This window comes from Sphaeramia orbicularis, chromosome 6 (genome assembly GCF_902148855.1).
Source record: "Sphaeramia orbicularis chromosome 6, fSphaOr1.1, whole genome shotgun sequence".
In the NCBI taxonomy this organism is placed as follows: domain Eukaryota; kingdom Metazoa; phylum Chordata; class Actinopteri; order Kurtiformes; family Apogonidae; genus Sphaeramia; species Sphaeramia orbicularis.
In genome coordinates this window covers 39,203,007-39,230,938 of record NC_043962.1, presented here as the reverse complement: position 1 = coordinate 39,230,938, position 27,932 = coordinate 39,203,007, and the positions used below count along the sequence as shown (strand labels likewise).

Below are 27,932 nucleotides of genomic sequence, written 5' to 3'. Positions count from 1 at the left end.
AAGTAATTATTAATATTATGGATTAAGAATGAGAATTTCATAGATTTATCATCATGTTGGCTAGAAAAAAAGCAGGAAATGCAAATAGCAGCAGCTACAAAATCAGCTCTGCTCTGGGGATAATGCATCTCACAGGAATTAAATACAGTAATGAGTTAAAATAGTCCATTATATACTGAGTATAACTCAGCATAACTTTGGTGTGTTTCAAATGACTCTGTTATTGTGAAGGGCAAATGCAATGCAATGAGTAGAAAATCATCAACACAATGGAAAGCAGGCTGAAAGTCAAGTGAAGTTTTCTCTCTGATAATTTTTTTGTACTTGCAAGACACGCTATATTTTTTATGTTCTATTAATAAGCTGTATATTGTAGGTAAGTAAACCACACTATGTTTCTTATAATGAATCCACGGGGCATAAAATACATTTGGTTTGTTTGGAAAGTTTTGGAAGGAAATTAAATAATTCTTGGAAAACTGGTTAGTGAATTTATTTGGGAATTTATCCATTTAATTAGTTTTTCATTCTGATGATGCTTCATGTCATGCTATGAATTTCTTGACAAATATGATATTCTTGTAACATCAACGAAATATGCCTCTGGTATTTTTGGTGCAATCCTTTCTGGTATTTCAACACTTCTTTAAACTCTTCTTTGTATTCATTATCATCTTCAGTGGCTTTACTACCACTGTAACCTGTTGTTTCTGGGACTGGTCAGATCTGTTTCTCTTGCTAAGAATAAGAGTCTTATGGATATTGCTTGCTACTGGAATAACATTATTTCAGACCTGGGCTGCAAGAAAAGCTGTTGTCTACCTTATGGATAAATAACGTTAAGTAAGGGACTTTTTTTTCCAATGTAAAAATGAATAATTTTTATCCCTCCATGATACTTTTACAAATACAAAAAAAGACAATGCTGTAGGCTGCTCTTTTTGGCAGTTGGTGTCAAATATTTCAATGATATACTGTATATCATTTATATCTAGGAAGGCTGTTATCACTGTCATGGGAAAAATCTGTGCTGCAGTGGAATTTTCTTTCCCATTTTAAACAAAGATACCATAAAGTCCATGAGCCCAATTTAACACACAACAACGAATAAAACCACTAAACAGATGGATTTATCTTTTTCTCTGTTATTTTTTGTATTGAAGTCCATTTGAGGGCCCCTGCTTCATGCAGAGCTTTACAGGAAAAAAAGAATACTGGATTTCTAGATGTACAAAAATATAATCTGGAATCATTAACAATATATTTGACTTAAAGAATCCATTCTAGAGGCTACGGACACTTGTTTATGTTGCATGTATTTGTGCCTTTTATTCCATTCACGGTTGTTAATTGAGAGGTAAATATTTTTTAAAAAACAGGATTTAGCTCTAAAAAACATTTTCCCCTCCTACTGATACAAGCCGCTACTATTAGGCTTCCCAATCGATCCCAGATTCATGGAACACCTTGATGATAATTTCCAGTTGATTTGATACTTTTCAGATTAAATTTGAGTCTCTTAAGATAGTTAATAGATACAGATTATAGAAATAGATAATATATTTCAGTTCACTATTTGCTTAATCCAAAAATTGAAGTAAAATTATTGAATGGGAAGTTGAATTTTGGGGGTTCGATTGATTGTAATCGATATTCTATTGATAAGCCTGTGTGTAGCGAGCTACTAGCTAGCTAGTTACGCAGTAGCAGTTTCGCGTCAAGCAGCTAGTAAAACATTGGACCAATGCCTTAGAAAACACTCAATCTTTGCCTCCCTTGGAGAATATGAATGTTGTCCATTGAGTTCAGTGGGCGGTTTTCATCAACGTTATCGCTAAAAACCGATGGTAACGCCAGACATTTTTCTATTTGCAGCGGCCACATTTTCCGTTTTGGCCGAACTAGCTAACTAGCTAGCCTAGCTCCTGTTAAGACTGCCTGGTAGCAACGCCTATGATGGCACAGTGGGAGAGCGATTTAAAAAAGGAAGGTAGGCCATTCATTTCGGTGTTAAACATATGATTTGTGTCACTATGATTGACTGTAATTGGTAGTAATGTATTTACGGGTGTAAGTTACTGCTCTCGTCATTAAAATCTGAAGTAACTTCGCGCTCCATTTTCAGAATTGTTGGCTGGTTAGCTGGCTATATCCGGAATGGGCTAATTTAGCTCTTTGGTTAGCTGCCTCTGAACGTTTAAAATGGTAGCTAACATTGCCAACGTTAATGTTACCTTTGGTGAAGTGTTAACACTGTTACTGATCGAAGTAACGTCTTTGTCATATCTGGTAGATAGCTAGTTATCGAGCTAAACGGTAGCACATATCTGATATAAACTGCTGCCAGTCACAGATTGGTATCTGCTGGGTAATAATGTATCACATTCAGCTGCCTTACTGTCAGATGTTTATTTTGGTGTGTCTAGCGTTTAATATGTCTTAGACTTCTTCTATGTAGTGTGAAATTAATCATATTCAAAGACAGACCTTCACGGCTGACAATAACAAGTGTCACCAGTGAGTTTACATTGAATGGGTAAGCCTTTAGGGGAACTGGTCCTTACACTACCATTAGTATGAAGTGGAGAAATTTTGCACTCAATTTATGTATAAGGACATATGTTTTACAGCAACTGTTTTTAATGCATAACTTTCACTTGCTTGCAGTACAAAAACATCATTAAAACACCATCTGTAGGAATGTAATTGCACATAACACAAACTGTATATATGTTAACACACCACAGTCAGTGTTTGTTTTACCATCTTGTTTTTGCTCACAGACTGAGAGAGTAACTACCTGCAGAACTACAGAGACATATTTTCAGTTGTGACCAGGTCATAAGTTAACTGTTTCTTAGATACACACTGAAGTTTTATTTAAAGTATCTGCTTGCACATTATATCCAGATATCCTCAGAAAACCTCTTTGTGTTTGTTCTCACCTTACACATAAATGTGAAGACTACAGGTAAGATACAAATGCAAAGCTAATTGGATTCCAGGAAGATGGGTTGTTATCTGATGATAGAGATCCTTCTCTGGAATTGTGGAGCTTTGACTTAATTTTCTTTTGTTGGACAAAGGAATGGGGTCTATATGCATTTACTGGTATAGGGAAAAACCAGGGTTCTCAAGTGTCCTCGTAAACAACCAGCCAATTTTCCAGGAAAGTACATAGCCTATGTAATATAGAAAAGGTAAAATGTCATGAAGATTATTTGAACATTCTTTCATTTTCTTTTTACGGAGAATGAACAAAGAACTCCTACGCTATCTGTCAGAATCCCCCACGATGGATTTGGTTGTGTTTTTCCACAAACCTGTTTATTTCACATTCTGAAGTTTTGCATCTTTGTCACACTTTTCATCCCTGGTCATACCTGAATTTCGTATGGAATGGAAATCACATAATGAGAGTATTTTTGAATAGGTTGTTTCCTATCAAATGGACATTATGTGTCTGAAAAATGTTAGTGTCATTATCCTTTAGATGTAACTATGAGTCACTGCTGGCTGGTAACTGGTTTTTATTAGGCTTATATGTTAATGTTGCTTTTTCCCAAAGTTATTTTAAATGGTTGAACACTACAATTGTAAGCATGTTTGATTGAGCTGCTAAGGTTTAACTGCTGCATACTAGTTTTGTCAGAAATAAGTTTAATGTCTGTGATTCAACTCCTCCTGGTTCAAGATGTGTGTTGGGTAATGAGTGTTTTGTTGAAGACTCTACTAGATTTTCTAAGTAAAGGGAATAAGTGTGATTTGTTGAATTGATAACAAAGACTGGCACTTAATTATCTGCGCTGCATTATTCTAAGATTAATTTGTTATGATATTCAAGTGTGTAAGAGAGTATTTCTACAGATAAGCAATGCAAAGCTGCTTAGTAGTGGATTGCACAAATCTTGTCTTCAGTAACTGCTAGATATTTACTGAAGGGGATTTCAAGAAAAGAGTGGATTGGAAATTTCTCCAAATGACACTTTGCTCATTAATTCATGTCTTGTCAGTCATTATTGTTTTTCTGAAACTTATTTATCCTTGTTGACTTTACTGAACTCTGCAGTCCTGAGGCTCATTCTTCTACACATCCAAAGTATTCAAAACAATCTCAGTGGGATGTGAGCAGTGTGTCTGCAGTGCTTGCTGCAAGTGGCTGAAGCAGGTGGTATCATGGACAGCCCGGTAAATGTTGTTGAGACTTTGCTGCTATTCAACCTGAACTGGTAACATTTTTCCAGTAACTATGAGTGTCCAGTTGTCTGATTCTGACCTTTCACATAGATGTTTAAACTAAATGACAGATACTCTTACTGAAATGTGTAATATGTAATGGAGGACTGAGATTCCTCTGCGAGTGGTTGAAGTGTCATTGGGTTGATGTATGACAATTAGAATTACATTTAGATCCTTTAATAACTGACTTTTAATTCAGTTTTTGCAGTTACATTTCCAGCAAAATTCATAACACTGTTATAAATGCTCATAAATATTCTGAAATGCAACCAGATTCTTAGAAATTGCATTGCTTGTAGTGTAATAATGTAACAACGGGCTCAACAATATCAGCAGCAATTTTGGAGTCTCAGCATACCCTCTGGAGTAATACAGATGTGATATTTGCTTGTGTGCAGTTGTGAAATTTCTTGTGGCTATTTGATTACATGGTCTTTTAAAATCTGTAAAAAGCAGCTCCTAAAAACCTCAACCCACTAGTGCTGACTGTAAGGCCAGATTAAACATTAACAATTAATAACTACAATAGCTAAATTACTACTTTGTGTAATAATTAGCTTTCAGAACTGGCCTGCATTTTTGTCCCTTTCTTATCCATTGCTCCGTATCCTTTCCAGGTTATAGTTGAAGTTGGCTTGTAACAAATTTTTACATAATGGATTCTTAATGGACTTTTATATAATAGTTTGCATGGTTTCTGTTCACCTATTTTTAAACCAGCTAGATGATACAGACAAAAATTTTCATTCCAATTTCCACATTTTCCACTATTTGAGGTTTACTTGGTGCTCTATTAATGCCATCTTGGAGTGCCTTCATTCTATTCTATGGCTTAATGGCCCCCAACTGTCTACTCTCAAGGCATGTAACTTCTGATATTTGACCAACAGATTTTTGATGAGTATAATTACATTTTATACAGGGCAAAAGGCATATACCCCAGGACCACACTATGTTTAATGCTGATAAATGTTTTTCTTCATGTGCTGGATGTGTGTTATTCATCTATTTATACTCAACACGTACTTACTCAGTTACTTGTCAGAAAGTTGTCCACTAAAATTTTACGGTCTTGACAGCCCCAGTGAGCAGGTCATGTCTTATTATTCCTTTTAGTTTTTATCAGTACCTCCACTATCAGCTCACTAATCTCAGTCACTGTATTGTTTGAAGCTTTCAGGATTGCATCAGTCTGAGTACTCTCTAAAATTATTTGGCTAATGGTGTCTAATGAAGTGTCAGCTGATCATTCTTGTTCCAATGAAATGAAACGAGCCAACTTACACCTTCTTGAATTTCATTTGCTTCTGTGGTTTTTAAAAATATGGTTTCCAGACAAGGCATTAGTTAAAATGAGGGCTTTTATTGTTAAATTTACTGTTACATCTTGTACTGACCACCATTCATTGAGCTCTAATGGAGATCACAGGAACTGGGCTTTTCCCTTGTAGGAAGGCTGCCAAAAATGCCAGCATGCAGAGCTGCACTGATCTGATCAGACTCTCCACAAGGGCTGTGCTGCATTCCTGATGGGAAAATATTGGTGTTGTAGCAGGGTTACAAGCAGTACGATAGATTAAAATATAAAAATGTTCCATCAGTAATTCTTAACTGTGTCTTAACCTTTTTATTGATCAGTTTGTTCAGGGAGATAATTTGATGTAGCTATGCTGTTGAACACAGCTTTAGACTTTAAGTGTATTCTAGATGTAACTCATCAACTCTGCCTTTTATTTGGTAATATATCATTAATGTTTAATAATGTCTCTTGCATTGAAACATTTCCTGGTTTCACTTTGACCTACTTTACTCATTTTAGTTGTGACTGGCTGCTGTTCAACATGGAGTGGATGAGTATAAAACAGAGCCTGACTACATTTAAGTTGTTTTTACTTCTAAATAAGTACTCACTAGTGAAGTAGAAATATGTGACTGTTACTATTGTGTCCCTGAGAAGGTTTTGCTTTTAATTTGACATTTTGCAATCTTAGTTCTATACAAAATCTAACTTGACTAAAATTGCAGACTGTACTAAAATGCCATAAAGGGAGTAAGGAGTTCCGTCTATTTTCAGTGATTGTTTGAGACTAGTCATACTCCGACCTGCCACACTATTTTAGTTGTCCAAACTTTTCCAACCACAGTCCTCACAATAACTAGACATTATCATATCATCAGAATATCTAGACCTACTCCATGTTGTTTTCTTGTCATTGTTTTAGCTGTGTTCATGAAGTGTAACAGCCAGCAGTCTTCTTGTACCCGCAATGAACTGTTCTGTACTCTTTCAGCCTAGACTCTGCATGGCGACGGAGTGGCCCCAGTAGGAGTGAGCAGCCAATCAGCCAAGGCCACCGGTAGCATTATGGCGTCCCGTCAGAGGAACTCTGTCCGGATCCTGTCCAACCGGGAGCGAGGCTCCCAGACTTTTGGCTCACAGCGGCTCCTGCAGCTGCTGGTGGAGGAGAAAGTGCGCTGGATGAAATGGCAGAGTCAGGTAAGTATCCAGGAGAGTTTGGTGCAGACCACCCTATCATTATTTCGTGATATTTAGTGTTAATACAAATGTGACATACAATTAATACTCATTTTCCCCATGTACTGTGTCACATAATCATCATGTAGTCATCATCATGTTATCTATTTACATTTTTTTAGAAAAACACCTCATTATTATGTTGAAATTTTATACCTTTATGTAATTTGCAAGCATTTTCCAGTCACACTTTTTTCCCCCATGTTTTTGTATGATTCTATTCTTTCTGGGTGTTTTGTATGTTTTGCATATAGATATCAGCATTTCCTGAGCTCCTGTCACTCTTTTATTCATTTTGATTTTCTATCCTGTTAAACCAACCAGCATCTCGTGCCAAACATCATTTTTTAATTTTGGGGAGCCATGATTTTCAGTCTGGTTCAATGCAAAATAAAATTTTGCATTGAAAATAAAATTTTGCATTCGCTTTGTAAAATTTTAATGGATTAATTAAGAATTCTGTGCTGAATTCATTAAACACGTAAAGCAACAACTTTTTTCCTAAATCCTGTTGTTTTTTAAGTAATTTGCTTGCAGTCAGTAATTTGGATAGCAGATGATTAAAGAACTGTATTATTGAATTTGTAAGATTAATAAAACTAGGATGTTTGATCTAATATCCACATGGCTACTGACTGCCACATTTTAATGTTTTATGGAGACACTTCTGCCTACTCTTCATCCCACTTGACACCAAAATGACAGAATTTGATAGAGACTGGATTTTATAACAAATGGCCAAAGGTGAAATGCAGTTAAGTGTGGCAGGCGCAGCATCCAACTCAGTCTCTGCCAGCGACAGTCGCGCTATCTTGTTACTACAAGCTGCTTCAGACATTATTAATGTTGCCATTCACTGCTTTAGTTCATTTCATCCTCATGTTTCACAAAGAAGTGACCTCGAGCTCTGTCATTTGTGTATTTTAGGTCAAAACCTAGGCTGAACTAACAGTCAAGCCTCTTTCTCTTTGGAAGTCCTTTACTCTGTCCTCACTGCTCCAACACTAGTCTTATTGTGCAGGTACCTCTAAGGCCTGGGTTAGACCACGAGACTATTCAAATGTTGCCCAGTGAAGACTTGTTCAGAATGAATGTCCAGTCTCTGCTGCCCCATGAGGAAATGGTTTAATCCAGACTATAGGGCTCAGAGGACAGTTATTCAGGGACATTTTCCTCTTTTTGTCAGTTTTTAAAAAATGATTGCACTGAGTGGTGTTAAATGATGAGGTGTTGCATACAAAATCTAAGCCTGAGAGGTTATTGTTTTGTCTATCAGACAGGAAAATCCTTAAAGCTGCAGGAGTTGAAATCAGGCAAAGAAAAGTAACTTTGGTGTTGAACCACAAAGTAAAGAGACAGTCTGATGGAATCTCAACAGCAGTTATTAGGAATTTATAACGGCAAATATCAGTCATGTATATAACAGTTCATCACTAAAGAATTATTAAAAAATAGGTTGACAAAGTCAGAAAAGAATAAAAATAAGTTAAGAACTTCAGAAACAAACCAGACATGTAGCCATTTAGGGGAATGTACTTTCTTAAGATGGTATTGTATTCTCTCCACGGTGTTGTAGTGTGGGTTATGTTTGTCTTGCACAAGATGCTGTGGGTTTGAATTTATTCTAGTGTGTCAGATTGTATTCCCTCATAGCAGATCATCAGGTTGTGTTTTAGGTTAATGTGTCACATAAATTGTTTATATATGTACAACCACTCTACAGTCTACTGTTCTATTTTTGTCTTATTTTCACTATGTTCGTATTTTTAGAAAGAGCTGCTTTTTTGATTAAAAATCTATACTTATCTGACAGAAAGTGGAGCTGCCGGACAGCCCTCGGTCAACGTTCCTGCTGGCATTCAGTCCTGACAGGTGAGGAAACGCATCAGTCAGTTATTTTTGTTGAACTATAAATGAGTATTCCTGCAGTATTTCTGATGTGAACTCCAAATGTTGTTTCCGAAGAGCCACCAGACATTTACACCAGACACAAAGCAATGATCAGACAGACCACCAAGGCTAGTGCTTGTTTTTAAATATTTCTACTGTGAACTCTTCTAGGACCCTTATGGCTTCCACACATGTCAACCACAACATTTACATAACGGAGGTGAAGACTGGAAAGTGCCTACATTCCTTAGTGGGCCACCGTAGAACCCCCTGGTGTGTGACTTTTCACCCCACAATTCCTGGCCTGGTGGCATCCGGGTGCCTTGATGGCGAAGTCCGCATCTGGGACCTGCATGTAAGTACTGTGTGTTGTAGAAGGATCCAGGTTATTTCTGAAATGTCGTTTGTCTAATGTAAAAAAAAAAAAAAAGAAAAAAAGTGTAACAAATGATGATGCGCACAATGTTATTATAATAGTAATAATAATAATAATGTTGATAATAACAATAATAATGTTCTCTTTATCTGTGTCATAGTTATTTCTGTTAAGTTCTGATGTGTTTTCATTTGCAAAAAAGCCATTACAGCTGTCAAAATAATGAAATAATGTTAGTGTAACTGTCATTACCCTTCATGTACTGATGCTTTCTGTTTCTGCCATTTTTATTAACTGTTACAAATCGACAATCAGTTCCCTTTAAATTTCAGAAAGTTGCAGTCATTTAATTAGTTTTTTGGATTAATTCAGTTAATATATCAGTTCTTTGTGTCACTTGCAGGCATACAGTCATTATTAGATTTCGCTTCTTCCAAGTGTAAAAGTGTTTTTTTGTAGTATTTTTTTCCAAATGGGTTTATGTGCATGTTGATAACAAAAATAACAGCCTCTTGATGGAAACTCTGTGAAAATGAAATAACATTTTAGAATATAAAATGTAATGCTGGTTCCGTCTGCAGGGTGGTAGTGAGAGTTGGTTTACAGAGAGCAATGTCGCCATTGCATCCCTGGCCTTCCACCCGACTGCTCAGCTCCTTCTGATCGCCACCAACAATGAGCTTCACTTCTGGGACTGGAGCCGACCGGAGCCCTTTGCTGTCGTCAAGACCGGCAGTGATACAGAGAGAGTCCGGTGGGTTGAATGGATCAGCTAAGTGCTGATAACTATGATGAGAAATATCAGTCTGTGTCATTGTGGTGACCAGTGAATAGAGTATGAAGCAGAGGGAGATGTTTATGAACAGACTGATCACATAGATTAGTGAGTTGTAGTTCAGTTCCTTATAATAAGAGTCTGTATTTCATGCCAAACACAGTTCATGTTATGGTTTCTCTTCAAATATTCAAGTTAAAAACCTCTGTTAATATCTGTATTTTTTATGCATTTGCTATGTATATTAACTGCTATAAAACAAGTAAAATAAACCTTTACAGTCCATCATAATATACAGTCCATTATATTTACTGCACGCATGTAGTTTTATTAATTTGATTTTAGCAACAGCTGTTTGCATGAATGTGTGTGGTAAATTGTTCATAGGGCTTCTTGGTTCAGCACAATTTTCAACACAGTTTGATGAAAAATAAGCAGCTGGAGAGTTTATAAATACACATGGCAATGATAAAATGTAGCTTGGTTCAAATTTGATAAACACTGGTGATTGAACTCAAGTTACTTTTGTAATGTTAATTTTTTTTTAAATGCATGATAAAATGTAAGGCTGTGTATCATTTGATTTGTATTTGATGATTTGTAATGTGGATTACATTTTTATTTTTACTTTAGTTTATTATTTCAGTTATATTGTATTTTTAATAATTTTTTTGTGTATTGTTCATTTCGGGGGAGGTATTCATATAAGCCTTTGGTTTTTTTTTTTTTGCTTCTAACATCTCCTGCACAGTCTTGTTACTTGTTTGAATGTTGTGGTTTTTCTTTTGTTTTTTTTATTATGTGCAAATAAATCATAAAATGTTCAGAGTTTTGGGTTAGGTGATACTGATAGACCAGAACTGTGCTTTGCTGTCATTGATTTTCATCTATGTGATCTTTCCAGGCTGGTGAGGTTTGACCCTCTAGGCCACAATCTGCTGACAGCGATAGTGAATCCGTCCAATCAGCAGGTAAGAACTTTTGACTGTACTTCTGTCATTTATCACCATATATGATAAAGGTTTGGCCTCTTATTGTTTTAGTTAGTGAAAACAAAGACTTGGAAAAAATATTTTATTAACTGTAATTAAAATGTTGTTCATTTTCCTCTTCCGTTGGTGCTGTGGATGTCGGGTCGCTGAATAACAAAACTACTGATGCAATCATAAAGCTAAAACTGAAATCATAAACCAAACTGAAAGACTAAATAAAAATAAAAAGACAATTTTAAACTGATGGGGTTTTTTTTTTTCAGAATGAAGAAGACTCTGAGGTTCCGATGGACAGTGTTGAGATGCCTCACTTCCGTCAGCGGTCCTTCTTGCCTTCCCAACCAGTTCGCCGTACACCCATCCTCCACAACTTCCTTCACATTTTGTCATCTCGCTCCCCGGGGGCTCAGACAGGAGGCGAACAGTCACGCCCTCTGGGTGAAAGTGGAGGCAGTGTTGGAGAATCTCCCAGCATGCCTCTGGCCCAGTACCCTGGTGCTGAGCGTGGGCCTCCTGCTCCTGGCTGCACTCAGCACCTGGGCATGGTCTGCCTTTGTAGTCGCTGCTCTGTCAATCGTAACCCTTCTCTGGCCCCCGAGGGCTCCTCCGTGAACTCATCTGATCCTAGGGTGCCATCTGAAGCTTCCCAACCTCCCCCAGCTTCCACGTTCTCTTCAGCCCGAACAGAACCCAGACAACCCTCAGAGCGACCCTCTGCCTTTACGTCAGTCTACTACAGCGCCAGCACTTCTCTCAATCCTCCTGTACCAAGCGTCATTGAGCCGCACTCCACCACCAGGCCAGCACCTGAGTGGTCAGTCAGGGAGATCAGAGTGGGTCCAGGCATGCTGCCTCCCAGGACTTCGTCGTCCTCCTCCATCAGTCTCCTTTCAGTGCTCCGTCAGCAGGATAGCTCCTCCCACTCTCCAGTCTACACCTCTGCTACTGAAGGACGGGGCTTTCCCCAGCAAGGAGCAGAGGCTGGTGGCCGAGACAATGCCGGTACAAGCAGTGGGCATCACCCATTCTGGGACGGCTCCCGCAACACAGCATCTTTCCGTAATGTACTTCAGTGCAACTTGAGCCGCTATTTCCTGGAGTTTGGAGTTGACCGCATGCAGGACCTGGAACCACCTCTAGGGGGCAGCATCACAGATGGAAACCAGGAGCAGAGCCAAGAACTACTAAATAATAACATGGACCCAGACAGGCCAGGGCCTTCCTCATCTTCCTCCTCCTCCCCTACCCCAATCATCCACTATCAGCCTCCACTCCCTCCTCCTCCATCTTCTCACAGCCTGGAAAACAATGTTCCTCCCCCAGCCTCTCGAGGCCATCTGAATCGCTGCCGGGCATGTCACAACTTGCTCACTTTCAACCACGACTCCCAGCGTTGGGAACGCACCAACCAGACCTCCTCCACCTCTGCTTCCTCTCTGGAACCCCCCTCCTCCTCTTCTTCCTCTTCTTTCCCCTCTTCCTCTCCTTGGCAGCCTGAAGAGAGCAGAAGGACACTAGAAGCCCAAACCCAGGACAGGAGGGCACCTGCGGAACCTAGCGAGCAGCCACCACCCCCTGGTGGAGGAGCGGGAACAGGAACAGTGGCCTTCCCTATAGCTCCGCCCTCTAGCCAGCCTGGCGAGCAGACAGTGGGCTTGGTGTACAACCAGGACACAGCGCAGTGGGAGAGTGTGTATCGGCAGGCCGCTGCCGGCCGATCAGCAGAGCCACCAGAGGCCTTAAGCCAAGAAATGCCTGTTGACCCCCCGGATGAGGATTCACTAAGAAGGTACGATGGCTTCATGTTGTTTGGACCTCAGCTCTGCACAGACACTGCACTGACAGTGAGCCAGTACTCAGCACTACATCCCTGTTGTTTTTCAGTTGTTACCGAGTCATTACATCTGTCCTGGTATATTTTTTACACAGGCGACTGTTGGAATCATCTCTATTATCATTGTCGCGCTATGATGTGGCAGGATCAAGAGATCACCCAATCTACCCTGATCCAGCCAGGTACACTATTTCATGTATTACAAACTACCCCCTATTAAACTTTATTTAGGTATAAACAGTAAGTATTCAACCAATAATTATTGTTTGAAGGCAAATCTCAATATCTTTTTTTATCATCATTATTAATCTGTATTATAATTTCAAATCTGGTGATTAATTCTTTAGTTGATATACCAGTAAATTATTTTGGTAGGCTTATGGTCTTGTTTACTATATTCTGCTCTATTACTGTAGATCCCATTGGTTAAAGGTTAGTATGATGTCAGACTAGCCATTAATGTCTCTCAGTTCTTGTGGTGGTCAGTTTCAATTGCACAAAGTGCTGAGCATCACTTTATTAGGTCCGTTTTAAAAAATCCCACCAATTTTGATGATTGGGTTAAAGGCAATAAGTTCTTGTAATTCATGCATCACATTCCACATAAATTGACATATTTACTCAACATATTAACTTGCATGGACACATTGTTCCAGCCCCTAATGTAATCTCTGCTGTCTGTAGAATAACACCAAATAGAGAGGAGACTTCTAGAGCAGAATGATGGGGTCACTGGGTTTGTACAGTGGTGTCTCTTCCAGTTTAGACAGGATAAGAAAACAAGTTTGGGATTGGCTTTCCAAATTTCCTGGAACATGTGCAAATGAGTCTTTTGCGTTCTTCCCCTAATATGGTTAAGGCTACATTTTTGAATCAAGTTTGTTAAACAAAACAGTTTCTGATGATCTTCTGCTAAACACATTGTGATGTCCCTGACAGTAATAGCACATCATCAATAAATAGATACCTTGGTCCATCTCTTTAAGCATTAACTCTATGTTAGGGTGAGTTTTTTTCCATGCATGTTTTTAACATTCATTCAAATGATAAACAGAAAACAAGGGCTCCCACTCTGTTCACAAATGTGTGGATGGGAGGGTTGTAGTACCAAATAGTTTAGGAATTCCCTGGAAAAATGTAACAACTTAAAATGTAATGAAATTTTTGACCGAAAATGTAATAAAACCCAGTAATATAATAATTTGACCAAAAATGTCAAACACTACTGACTTCCATTGTAAAGACATTTTTATAGATGTTTTGATGTCTCATAACATTGGAAGGGGTTTTAATTATTATATTACTGATCCCCCCCCCCCCCCCCCCCCCCCCAAGTCATTTTTGTTGTTTTAAAGTTATAAGTAGAAGTATAAGTCAAGTAGAATAAACATCCAAACCAATTTTATTTAAATATGAAACTGTAAAGTTTTACTGACATAGCTCATGCCCTGTTCACACTTTCCTTAGTTAGCAGTTGAGTAATGTGAAGATCTCATCTGTCCTGTTTAGGCTTTCTCCTGCTGCTTACTACGCCCAGAGGATGATCCAGTATCTGTCAAGGCGGGACAGCATTCGCCAGCGTTCACTTCGCTACCAGCAGAACCGCCTGAGGGCCATGTCCTCTTCAACAGACAACCAAACCAGTAACCCATCTAGCTCCATGGACAACAGTGACGTGGACTTTGAGGAACTGGAGTAAGTTTCATTCACCATCTCTTGATCTAATAAAACATTTTTCTTCTTAAATTAAATGTGAAAGTTATTTTGTGCTTGCTTATAGTTTAAAGTAAGATGTGGCGCACATGGACACAAAGTAATGTTTTCTATGTGAATACAGTAACTCTGGAGTTGAAACACTATGGTGTGCAAGTATTTGAGATGTATCAAGACAAACATGAACACGCTTTGCCCTATATACAGTTAGTTATGTTACAATATGTATTTTATGTTTATGCCATGTTAGATCTGCCGGATGAGCACCGAAACGAGGAGCATAAAAACTGTAACTCCAGTATTAACTTACGAGATATTACAGTCATCCTTATATTTATTAGTTTCTGATATACGTTTACTTGCTCCCAAAGCGTTAAATCAGAACTGAATTTGTTGGCACATGCAAAGTGTGTGTGTCTGCTATGTCTTAAACTTTGTAATAGACAGCCTTCAAACAGTACTTTTGCTCTGGCCGATGCTCAGACTGTCTTTTCGAGCATTTATTACAACAATTACTTTTGAGTTCATTTTGAGCTGTTCAGCCGTCATGATGTTCCGCAATCCTTAAATCTTGATTAATAGTAAAGTACTAGCAAGAAAAAAAGATTTTTACCCCCTGCAAAGCTGTCGTCATTAAGCATTTCCATCGCCTGACTCAGCTACAGACTGTGACTTACAGAGAGCAAAGACACACCGTTTAATAATGAGTTTGCACACTGTGCTCATTTCACTGCACTGACGTCTCCTCACTGTTTACAGAACTTCTGTCACTCAACACTGTTAATCAAGCAGCCATTATTTGAAAATGAGCTTTGTGCACACAGTAATAATGTTTTTGGGTTTTTTTTGTTTTTTAAGAATGAATTTTACACTTCATCCACACAATCACGGAATTTGGCATAATTGGGTATATGGCCCAGGTATAATGATGCCAGTGGAATTTTTTTCATTGTGTAGAAACTGTACGTTATACGAAAGCATTGTGCTGTTGGTGTTTTTGTCATAGTCATGCTCTTTTCTGTTTTCAGTGACAATGGTGACAGAGCGAGACACAGGACGCCACGTAATGCCAGGATGTCTGCACCTTCGCTGGGTCGCTTTGTTCCACGGTGAGTCTGTTTTAAAACCTACATGTATCGCCCTTCATTGCCTCATGTAGGAAACTGGACATCAACCATCCCTTCATAGTTGTGAGATTTGATTTCATAGCATTTAATTTTTATCGGTCCATGTGCAGAATTCAACAGAAATGCTTACATTATTTTTGTCCTATTGTTTTTCAAGGCGTTTTCTCCTCCCTGAGTACTTACCGTATGCTGGAATCTTCCATGAAAGAGGGCAACCTGGCCTCGCAACACACTCCTCTGTCAACAGAGTTCTAGCTGGTAAACACACATTTTCAGTCACTACCACGACTATGATTAGAGGCTCCTAATGCCTAAGGCTTAGCTCTCATTTCTCATCTGTCTGGTATGTTAAGGGTCAACTATGGTGATATATTTTGTATTTTTTTAATAGATATATGTATGAAATCATAATAAAACAAGCTGTGGATGAGTTAGGTTTTGGCAGGTTTGCAAAAACTCAAAAATCCAATAATCCGAACTGAAATGTCTACAGTACAATTTTGATATTTTTTATTACAGTCTATCACATGTATTAGTTCATTTTGTCTTTTTCATTATTTTTGGTTTCAGACAGTTTATTTTTTTGTTTTTGAGCAGTCTTTCTAATAGAAGTGCCTGTCAGTTTGCTCATTGACAGTTGTTTTGATTGTTTTCCCAGGGGCATCAATCGGCGATGGTCAGTCTGCAGTTGCCAGTAACATTGCTAACACAACCTACCGTCTGCAGTGGTGGGACTTCACCAAATTTGACCTACCCGAGATCAGCAATGGTACAAAAGAATTAATTTTATAAAAATATGTCCTGTAGTTTGTAGAAAGTTTCTGCCTGGTAGCATTAACAGCTTTAAGTGACAAAGGTTGAAGCATTTAGTACTGATGAATAATTTTATTTGCTTGATTTTTTATTTAGCTGTAGCAGTTTTTCACTTAAGAGAATCAAGTTGTAGTGTATTATTAGAACCAGTTTTCATGGAGTTTAGATGGAACTTGATCTAGTACAAGAGAAAGTAAAATGTCCTGAAACTGTTGTTCATTAAGGTTTGTGGTTCAGTGATAGTCCTTCTCCTTTACGCAGCCTCAGTCAACGTTCTCGTGCCAAACTGTAAGATTTACAACGATGCAAGTTGCGACATTTCTGCGGATGGCCAGCTGCTTGCTGTCTTCATTCCCAGCAGTCAGCGGGGTTTTCCAGACGAGGGCATCCTGGCCATCTACTCTCTGGCTCCGCACAACCTGGGAGAGATGCTCTACACCAAGAGATTTGGTACAGTTTCCTTCTGAACGTCAGCCTCTGTCTGTGTGGTACAAGCTGTTCTATGTGTATATGAACTATGCGTCACAGAATTTCCTTCAGTTTAACAGTGTGTTTTAACGGCTGAGTCTACTGACAATCTCTCTAAAGTAAACATCTATACTTAGTTAATGGTCACCACTTTCACCTCTATGATGGCAGTATTCTACTCCCTGCAGTGCAATGTAGTCGAAATCATGCCTCAGAGTGTAGTAACACATGCATTTCAAACACAATTTTAGACAAACTGGGTTTTAAGATATTAACCACACCTGAGACACCCCGAGGAATATTTTCTTCACTATTCAATCTGTAATTTGCTTTTATTGCTCCAGAAAAGCTATAAATTAAAACATTACTAATCCATGAAAAAGGCCCCAAACTCTGAAATGTACATTATTTTCTTAGATTTGTTACTCATATTTATACCATTTGAGGTTGTTCACCAGAGTGGCCTTATTTTTTGGCAATGGCTACTGCTACAGAACTGTGGCATGAAATATAGGTTTGTCTTTTGCCACAGAGCCAATCAAATTTTAGCATTTGTAGTTTGACAATAAGCTAGATCCACATTTTGTTGCCACAGAGCCAATCATGGTTACTGTTCCATGAAGTCATTAGCCTCTGGTTGCCACAGCACTGTGGTGATATATGGTGTTCGAAATTATGTCAATCCGCAGAAGTTTAATATTGTTTCGGCTTTTCATCCACATGACACTGGTGTTGTCAGTGCCCTGAAATGGTATTTTTGGAGAATGGGTCCCAGAGCGGAAACATCCCACAACGCCGCCCTCATGTTGCCATATGGATAGGTAAAAGGATGATGCCATGTGACCAGAAGAAGGAAAACCCAGATGTAACCTCATGCACATGCTCACTGCATTCTTCTGTGATTTTAGTGTATCTGTCTGTATTTGTGTACAGCACCACATATAGGTGTGGCATACGTATTACAGTTTTAACACAGTTTTCCCGTTTCCACCTGGACACAGATATTTCTTGAAATGATACACGTATAGACACAAAACTTTTTTAGAATCTGCAAAAGAAAAATACCACAAGCGTTGTCATCTGGACGTAGCCAGAACTGGTACCTTAGCCTTTTCCTGTAACTGAATAGGCATATGGCATGTGCGATGCTTATTGCCACAGCACTGTGGCAGCAGGGTGACAGGTTACCACTCTACACATGATAGAATGAGGGCGCTGATTGGCTCTGTGGTAATAGACGAATGAGAAAGTTAGTCCCATGGGACTGTGGCAATAGCCACTTTATTTTGTTGTTTTACCAGTCATGTATGTACGATGCAAAATGTATACCACACAAGATTCATCTTATTTGGACTTCTTTTATGACATCACTAATACCTCTGTTATCAACCCAACAGTGCAGTGAAATTCTATTCACTAAAATAAAAAATGTTTTTTAATAAATCTGTTTATTAAAAATTTGTCAACTTTCATTTTTTGCAATGAAGTACTTAAACTTTTCTCTTTTACAGGTCCAAATGCCATCTCTGTCAGCTTGTCTCCAATGGGCTGCTATGTGATGGTTGGCCTGGCATCTCGTAGGATCCTGCTGCATCCCACCACTGACCACATGGTGGCGCAAGTCTTCCGCCTGCAGCAGCCACATGGAGGAGAGACTTCCATCAGGGTAAGACTGCACAGACTATTCTGGTCTAGTATCACTGACACCAGCACAAATGCAGTCACCAGTTGGTTAGTTTTACCTGTTTCATGTTAATGTGGCCCATTATAATTGCATTAGTAAGTGTAGATAAAAGAGCCACGCACATTCAAAGCCAAATATTTCTTCGTAACTTCCCCATTTGCTGCTTGTCATTATGCAGAATAAAGTGTGTACAGAATCTGGTGTCAAACCTTTAAACTTAAAAAATGAACTGTCTTTACAAATTCACATATACTGTCATTTTACATCAGAGAGAAGTTATATTATTTGATACCCAGGCTGCAACTAATGACTATTTCAATTGTCGACTTGTCATCAACTACTGTAACAACTAGCCAACTAGTCAGATTAGTCAACTAGTCAGATTATGAACCGCGAAAAAAAAAAAACACTGGCTCTTATTTATGTTCATTGTGGCAATGAAATACTGTAGCATCCAACTGGACGTCGGAAGGACAGATGAGGGTTTATTCCACACCGATCCACCACTTTATTGGAAAACTAGTATTGGTTAATGTCGGCCGTAACTATGCCAAAATAACAGAAAGAAAAATGAATGGGAAACTTAACTGCTGGCTTTGTCTCCCTCATCTGCTCTCTCTTTTCCTCTCTTTCCCTTTTCTTGTTCATACCTCTGTAGCACTCACCGGCTCACTGGCTCCGCCCCCATACTTTTCTCATCCACTCACCTCTCCTTCATAGCCCCATACACACTCAATGCAGACAGTTATTGCCAAACTTTCAATCAGTAACATTAACAGAACAATTACTGCAGAGTCACTGCAATTCGTTTCATGTTTAGAATTGACTCAGTCAGAGCAGTAACATGTTGCAGAGTAGATGTCTGCTTTTTCTGCGAAAAGCTGTCCATGGCTCCTATACTCTTCTTAATGCTGCATAAATTTTGTCATGAAATTGTCAGACAAAATGACAAGATTTCTCTTTAAACTGTTTTGATCCTTTACACACACACACACACACACACACACACACACACACACAGTAATAGGCTTACTACTTGCATGGGAGCTAATTATCTTACGAGATGCATCTAAATCTTCCAAAAACGTGTTTCCTCTGTAAATGTTCATGAATAGCTGAAGTGGCCCCATGGTACACCAGGCTCAGCTTACAGATCTGACATGTGACAGTTTTCATGGTTGTATCACATATGAAATGTTCCCAAACTCTGGACCATTTATTTCTCATAGCCTCGCTTTAGCCGGTACCTACTGCTGCTTCTTCTGTTCCTGGTCATTAGTGCGCATGTGCTGTCAGTGCATCAAAGTTTTGGGAAAAGTGTGATGTCTCACTCTGAGCTTCATTTGGTTACAGTGCAACATTGTTTAGCATGGGGCTGCATGCTGTGGGATACACATGATGATGTCACTAACGACCTGTCGACTACTAAATTAGTTGTTGACTAATTTTGCCGCCGACTAGTCATTGCAGCTGTATTTCACCGTTTTTTGTTTTTTTTTAATGAGCTCATTTATGTCTTTAATTTATACGTCAAAGTGCAGTGTTTTTATTCCATCTAGTAACACGTTTGCAGGAGTTGGAGAAATTTTACAAATATCTGTAAACTCTGTTATCCTAGTGCGTTTCAACTTGATTTCAGTTCAAATTTTATTAAGAACACAAAATAGAGTAAATGCATAATGGTCTAGGGCAGTGATTTGAGTCATCTCTTTGGAGACTCTTCAGTCAACAGAGATCTTCAAACCAGGTCAATTTAGTTTTGTTAAGGCCTGGCTAGGACTTTTAAGTTAGATGTGACTTTACATGTAATGACTTTATTGAACTGTAAGTCCTGTAATTGTATGTTCTTTACAAGTGACCGCGGTTAGAGATGAATAAAAGAGTTTTCATAAAGAAAGCTGCACCAACTTAAAGCTTCAAAATAAACATTCACAGTGTTTCCTTTTATGGTCATGATAGTGGAATTCCTTACACGTGTAAAAGTTGCTGCTGGTACACATCAACAGTTTGTCAACGGTCTGTATGGTGTTGGTGTTGAATATGTCGGTCTGTTTCAGATGGTGTTCAACGTGGTTTACCCCATGGCTCCAGATCAGAGACGCCATGTCAGTATCAACTCTGCTCGCTGGCTGCCGGACCCTGGGATGGGCCTTGCTTATGGAACCAACAAGGGGGACCTGGTCATCTGCCGGCCTGTGTGAGTCTCCTGTCTCAAACTTTTCCCTAACTTGTTTCAGTCGTTATCATCATTCTGAGGTTAGATTTTTACTGAACATGTAGATCTCATGGGCTCTGGTCTCCTACTTATTAGTGGTCTAACCAAATCTGAGTCATTTTGGGGCTTTTGTGTCTTTTATCCTAGATTTGCGTCACACTAAAAAAAAAAGCAATTGTAGAAAATCCTCTTGTCTGTTCTTGTGAGCTGCTTCCCTCCCACCCTCCACAATGAGAAGTGAACTGATGTAATTATCCTAATAGTCAATCAGCACAGGAAGGCCGTTAATTGAAGAAGGTCAATTAGAGCTTTTAATGAGGTCGTGGTCTGTGTGATTCCACGAAAAAATCCTCCTCTGCTTTCAAGACTTCCTGCATGAAAGTGAATTAACAAGCGCTGTTTGTGGGTTTAGGTTTTACCGTAGTGATGGTGAAAGTCCTGGAGAGTCCAGCAGCGAACCGTTGTTCTCAGTCAACAACAGTGGAAGCAGCCGGACCAGGGGTTCTGACAGACCAGGGTGAGAACCTCCAGCTGAATATCTAATATCTATAACTTTATTTTAAGGTTTTTGAGTCCAGGGCAAGAGACAGTAAAATATCGTTCATCCTAAACTCCTGGTTTTGTCTTTCAGCTGTCGTATATTATTGTATTCATTTGCTGGGAAAATGATCTGTCCTCAGAAAAAATAAAAATAAGTACAATGTCTTTTCAGGCTGCAGTTTTTATAAATGGGGAAGAGTCTTTTTCACTCCATCTGCCATTCATTCATTTCAAAAATGCTAGAAAATTACAAGACTATTTTTTGTAATTTGATTTGTCTTTTAATCAGTGATCCAAAAAGCAAAGAAAATAATCAGATCTTCACATATGAGAAGTTACAACTTGTGAAAGTTTTTGTTTTTATACTAATTAAATTAATATTTGAATGATGATCAGACGGTAGCTAAATCTTCAGCTGACTGATCTGCTGCTTGTTGCAGCTCTAATGTAACTCTCCACAATAAAAAACAATAAAGAACATCATTTAGCTGGGAAGTAACTTCAGTATAGTAATTAAGGGATACTCTTATTATATACATGCAATGTCCCAGTGCATGTATTACTGTACAAGCAGAGTTACAACTACTTCAAAATAAATGAATAAACGGAGCAAGGTGTTAAAATTACAAGTTTATTGTATTTTGTTACTCAACTAAGCCACAGATGGTTCTGATTAACTTTTAGGCCAAACCGCTCCGGTTGGAGGTTGGACAGAGACATGGGCTTAATGAACGCTATTGGTCTTCAGCCTCGACACCCTGCCCCCTCAGTGACATCACAAGGAACGCAGACGCCAATCATCCAGCTACAGAATGCTGAAACACAAACGGAGAGGGAACTATCGGAGCCCAGCACATCGCAGCCCACGCTCAGTACTGAGACACACAAACACACTGCCACCGCTCTTAATATTTAATACTAATTATGAATAGAAAGTGTCGACAGAAAACAGACTATGCTCTGCTACCTGGTTTAGTTTATGAGGTTTATTCTAGATGTGCGTACTTTTTCAATGTAATAAGCCATTGATCTATGCCATCAAGCGGTCAATCATTTATTTTTTCAGTACACTTTCAAACATGTTTGACATGGCTGACATTTAAGCAAATTATTCATTGTAGTTTCAGATAAATAATTGAACAAAATGACCAGTTTTCTGTCGGTTCAGCATTGATGCCATTTTCACTGTATGTTATGTATTCATTTTTAGACCTAATATCCTTTCTCCTTTCAGACACTGTGTCTCCTGAGGCTCCATCCACCAGTCGTGCTACTCAGGGGCCGATGGAGGCGGCAGCTCAGGCCACCGGAGCTCAGTACGGAGCTCAGGGGGAAGCTTCAGCCGAAGCAAACACCTCCACAGCCAGCACCGGTACCGCAGATTTTCAATGTTTGTTTTTATATACTGCACTGTATTTGTTTGTATACTATCCAGTTCCTAAGTATGTACACTATCTGACCTTTACAAAGAGATGTGGTTTAATTATGTCCAAGAGTTGCTGAATTAAATACATTAGACAACAGTGCGTTGCATTTTAAAGTGTTTAAGTGTTTGTTAGAAGGATTAGTGAGTAAAAACAGTATGCAGATACTCAGAGGGGTTGGCTGGTGGCGTCATGAGGGCCATTCCTTTGCAGTGCTGTCTGAGCACTTTCCCTGATTTAACCTCATTAGGGCTCTGTTGCAACTCTACAGCTAAATTCCCTTGATAGGATTTAATAAACACCGCTTTCCACTTTGTTTCACTTTCAGCCCTGCTCAGCTCTGTTTCCAAGTTCTTTATAGGGTTTCCACAGGTCCTTAAAAAGTCTAAAATCCAATAATCTGTTGACCTTAAAAGTCTTATACGAGGGAGAGTCAAAAAGTTCTCAGACAAATGTTATAATTTCAAAATGCGCAGTGCACAGCCCCAGTAATTCTACAAAGAAGGAATCTACTGATGGAAACATAGATTGGTGTTTGACTCAAATGGAGCTTATGTAGAAAAATAATTTTGTTATTTTGATAAATAAACTTTTTATTACATTAGTCTGAGAACTTTGTGACTCTCCCTCGTATATGACTTCATTGGTGTTAACTTCAGTCTTTTAAACACAATCCAAGTCATCGCATTAGGAAGTAGATGTTATCAGAACACCTCCAGGTAATGTCTCCTCATAAAACAGACAAAAACAAAAAAGAAATGCTTGATAGTTTTTCTGTTGATGTTATTTTGAGAGCAAGATTAATGACATTTGGCTTGACAACAGCACATTTATTGCTTAGTTGAGGCCTGTTAAACTCTACTAAACACCTGCCATCACCCAGTTCTGTCTTACATTCATATCAGGAGAAACAACAAAGTCAGACTCAGATTTTTCTTCATATCCTTCATTCTTTTTTCTTTTTTTTTGGCCATCATGGTTGTGAAAGGGTTTTAGATTGCTAAGTGAGATGATCTTCTATTTCACTAAAGAACACTATATTTACCTCCACCAAGGAGGTTATGTTTTTGCCGGCGTCTGTCTGTCCGTGTGCAAGATAACTCAAAAAGTTATGGACGGATTTGGATTAAAATTTCAGGAAATTTTAATACTGGCACAAGGAACAAATGATTACATTTTGATGGAGATTGGGGGGGGGACTGATCTGCCTTGGCGGAGGTCTGCCCTCTCCGAATGCTTTTCTAGTTGGACATAAAGTAATGCAGAAATAAAACATATATAGTTGACTAAGTGTCTGATCCTGACGTTGTGGCCCCTGTCTGTCCAGGAGAGTCCCCAGAGTTCGGCTCTGGTGAAGATGCTCTCGCACGAATCCGCCGGTTGATCGCTGAGGGTGGAATGACGGCCGTGGTCCAGCGGGAGCAGAGCACCACCATGGCCTCGATGGGTGGCTTCGGAAACAACATCATCGTCAGCCACCGCATCCACCGCGGCTCCCAGACGGGCACCGGGGCCTCTAGACCCCCTGCTGACCCCACCATGACAGCCCCCTCTTCCTCCTCCTCAGGTCCTCTCCTGCTCACCCAGCCCCAGACACACACCTTCCCCCAGACCGGCCCCCAGGCTTCTAACCCATCTGAACAGCTCACCCCCATGTGGGGCCCCCAGGTGCTGTCGGGCCCTGAACCCTCTGGCCTCTCTCTAGCTGTGGACATGGACGAAGTGTTTGACGGGGGACGGACAGATGACGACTCCCTGCCAGGTCCCTCCTCCTCCTCCTCATTGCTCTTGTCTTCCCCCTCTTCATCATCATCATCCTCCTCTCATAGCAACCATCCCAGTGGCGGCGGCGGCAGCAGTCGAGCCAGCCCCAATAGTTACCCCGGCGACCCGTACAGTAGGTAGGCCAAGAGAAGCAGAGCGATGGCCGATCGTTTCGCAAATGGCGCTCCTAAAAAGCCTTATCTCACAAAGAATGGGTGCTGCTTTGACTCTGCACAGGGTCTCCCGCCTGGAAAAGAAGGGACACAAGAACCTACCCCCACCCCTCCACCCTTAAACCTTCAGTGGCATTGGCGTGCACTTAAAAAAACTGGACTGAAGCTGAACCGCGATCATTCCACGTCAGGAAGGGCTTCTACTTGAACGGAGGCCAGTTAACGCTGAGCTCCTCTCCGCCCATTTCTTTAAGTATCAGCGTGACGGAAGACAAGGTTCCTTTTATTAAAGTGCCATGTCGGGAGGGGGGAGGGGGGCTGTGGTATCTCTACACACATTTACTCCAACGTGCTGCATTCAGTGCCATGTGATGTTGAAATTTGGTGTGAAATAGTGCGTGATTGAAGTGTTTAAACAGTGAATTCAGCACTACTTTATTTTGAAGCCTGTTTTTGTACCATGTGTAGTTATGATGTTTGAAAACAAGAATTGGAGGCTGGACTCTGCTTTATGGCCTGAGATTCATGTGTGGGACGTTACTGTGTTCATGTGGAAACCAATCATCTATGACTGAACGGAAAACTGAGACTGAATGAACTGAATCTACTGCATGTCTTTTCAATGATGCTGCAGTTCATGTTTCCAAATGAAACTTTTTTTTTTTTTTTTTTTTTTTTTTTTAAATTAAGGCTGAAGAGGAGAAGAACATTTCCTGCTGGGTGAGCAGGGGTTTCATTGTGCCCCGCTCCAAACCCTCCACCCCAACCCTCTTAAATCCACCCGGCCCAGTTGCACTATAGTGTGTTTGGTTAGAGCAGCCTGGATGATTGAATGAGTGTGTGTGTGTGTGTGTGTCCCTGTTCAGCGTTGACATGATCAAACTTGACAGAAAGTCAGGAACTGAACTGTAGAGATGATCGAGACATGAACATAGATGCTGATCCTAGTCGACAAAACTTCTTAAATTAACAAACCAACAAATCTTTTTAAAGGAGTGTGTCATTGGTTTTGCTAGTTTTAGGCCGTTTATTATGTGTCTGTTTTTCTAAACAGTGCTAAAAAGTGTTTTATGAATCTAATTTGCATCTGTATTTAATGTTTTTTTAATACCTACAGACCTTTATTAATGAAACTGTGTGAGTAAGGTGTTGCTCCACCACGTGCCTCCAGAACAGTTTCAGTGCTTCGGCGTAGAAAGTGCAAAGTTTAATGGTGACAAATGGTGAGGCCAAACCGTCAATTTGTTTAGTCAACCTATAAAACTGTACGGGGCTCCAAGCATTAAATCCACCAGTACTTACAGAAGAATAAAAATGTCTCACAAATACTTGTTTTCATTTTCAGTCGTGTCCTGAAACAGCTGGACAGTTTATACAAGACAAACTGGAGGAAATGGACACTTCAGGACTGTTTTGAACGGTGAATAAATCCACATTTAGTGCTCACTTTAGAGAGTCTTTGTCAGTGGCATGTATCCAAATAATGGAGCCCAAATAAACTCCACTCTGCATCTATATGGGAATGAACAAACCTGTCACTCAGTGCACCGGCATGGTTCAGTTCTGTGTTCTCACTGATGATGTGGAACAGTGTTTCACAGTGGGCTGTAGATGCAGATGATCGCTGGGAGCATCAGTGTGGGTCATTTTGGGTGGTGATCTTTTCCAAATCATTCTAAACGTATGATATTTAAGTCATTTTTAAAGCTCAGCCAGTCTGCTTTGAGAGTGAATTCTTTTCCTCTGCATGTTAGAGTTCAACATGAGAGTTGGTGGGGGTTTATTACAAAAGGTAACTGTAACAGATTAAAGAAGAATTTTGGCCTTAAATGTAATCACCAAATCTCAGATACTTAATTTGTAGTATTGGTGTTAAAACATGCATATATTATAGTATTGGCATTTTACTACTTTGAGGAAACTGTTGAGGGTTTGAGGTCACTGTAAGAAAAACAAACATGGAAATGTGTGGTTTTTAAATAGTGAATACTGGAGACTGATGCAAGCAAATGGAAATGTGGATAAAAGACATCATGTCTGAGCGGGGTTTGTGTAAGTGTGTGTGTGTGTGTATATGCCTGACTGTGTTTTAGTTGGTGGTTGGTTCGTCTGTTTAAGCCCCCATGTCCCCCTCCCTCACCGTTTCCTCTCCCTTCAAACTCCTGCAGAAGAAAACTTGAATTTTTGATCAAGCGCTACTTTTCCTTTCCAGCCTCTTTATGGGACTGTACAGCCACGATCGCTCTGTGCTGTTTTTTTTTTTGTTTTGTTTTGTTTTGTTCTTTTATAGTCACATGTGCTTAGCCATCCAGCTGCATAGGTAGTGTTTTAAGTTGTGTATGTGTGTGGTGTGGGGGGTGGGGGTGGGGGTAGGGGGGAGTCATGGACCTACAACAATGAAGATATGAGGAGGGGGAGCCCTAACGGGAGCTGTGCAGTGACACTGAGCTGTTTACGTTTTATTTTTTATTTAACCTTTATTTCTGCAGGTTAGTCCTGGCGAGGACAGCAGCTGCATGTGAGAAAATATGTCTGAGAGAGAAACCTAAACACAGCAGGTGATCTGAATGCTCCTCCTGGCTTTACTTGATCAATGAACATTTAAAGAAAAAAACAAAAGAAACAAAAAAAAAAAACACAGTTTATTGGGATGATCTCGTGTCTGTTTTGTGTGCGTGTTTGTTCGGGTTATTGGAGGGGGATTTGTCCCCTCCTTCCCTGTGAATGATTAACAGCGACACCGTATTCAACAATGCAACTGGTATAAAATCAAAGGTACAACTGTGTCACCAAATACCCCTGCTATATCAGACTGTCGAGTTTGTACAGCAACTCTTTGCTTTGACTTTTAGACGTGATGTAATTAAAGAGCTTTGAGAGTTTTTCTGTGATCAGATGAAATTGTTGAAGATTATTTAGTAAAGCTTCTGTAGGTTTCTCCTCGCTGAGCTGCCTCTGGTTGGACAATAACAGTTTTACAAATTCAGCTGTGATAGCTGGGAAACACAAAGCTCGTGCCGAGGTGTAAACCCTACAGATCAAATCTTTTATCTCCTGTTTATCTCAGCTTTTATTAGCAAACAGCAATGTAAAAAAACGCTCAGGTCGTCATTACAAAAATAGTTAATAAATTATCTGGCTGAACCTGACAAAGTTCTTTGTCTTTCAGTTTGAGTTATTTTAGTACAAACCTAAAAGTAATGATGATTTTATCAACTACAGATGTGATACTGGGTTAGATTCTTTAAATTATTGTGTCATGAACTCAAATCAGTCAAAAAATAGATTAATTCCATGTTACTTGTTACTGATTTCATCCTTGTCATGTAGTGTTCTTTAAACAGAAATTCACATTCTGGTTGGAGCTTC

The 27,932-nt window shown here is 39.5% G+C and overlaps 1 protein-coding gene across 1 annotated transcript; it reads left to right on the top strand.

Annotated features, from left to right (window-relative positions):
• The first annotated feature begins 1,683 nt into the window (after positions 1 to 1,683).
• ambra1b (autophagy/beclin-1 regulator 1b) lies at positions 1,684 to 27,712 on the top strand. Its single transcript, XM_030136296.1, has 19 exons — positions 1,684 to 1,990; positions 6,531 to 6,736; positions 8,589 to 8,647; positions 8,837 to 9,020; positions 9,623 to 9,795; positions 10,721 to 10,787; positions 11,072 to 12,597; positions 12,738 to 12,824; positions 14,152 to 14,337; positions 15,384 to 15,464; positions 15,640 to 15,740; positions 16,141 to 16,251; positions 16,557 to 16,745; positions 18,275 to 18,429; positions 20,505 to 20,644; positions 21,075 to 21,179; positions 21,887 to 22,074; positions 22,437 to 22,574; positions 23,954 to 27,712. Exons 2-19 carry the CDS (start codon positions 6,605 to 6,607, stop codon positions 24,529 to 24,531), a joined length of 4,200 nt encoding a protein of 1,399 aa, XP_029992156.1. The 5' UTR covers positions 1,684 to 1,990; positions 6,531 to 6,604; the 3' UTR covers positions 24,532 to 27,712.
• The last annotated feature ends 220 nt before the right edge of the window (positions 27,713 to 27,932 follow it).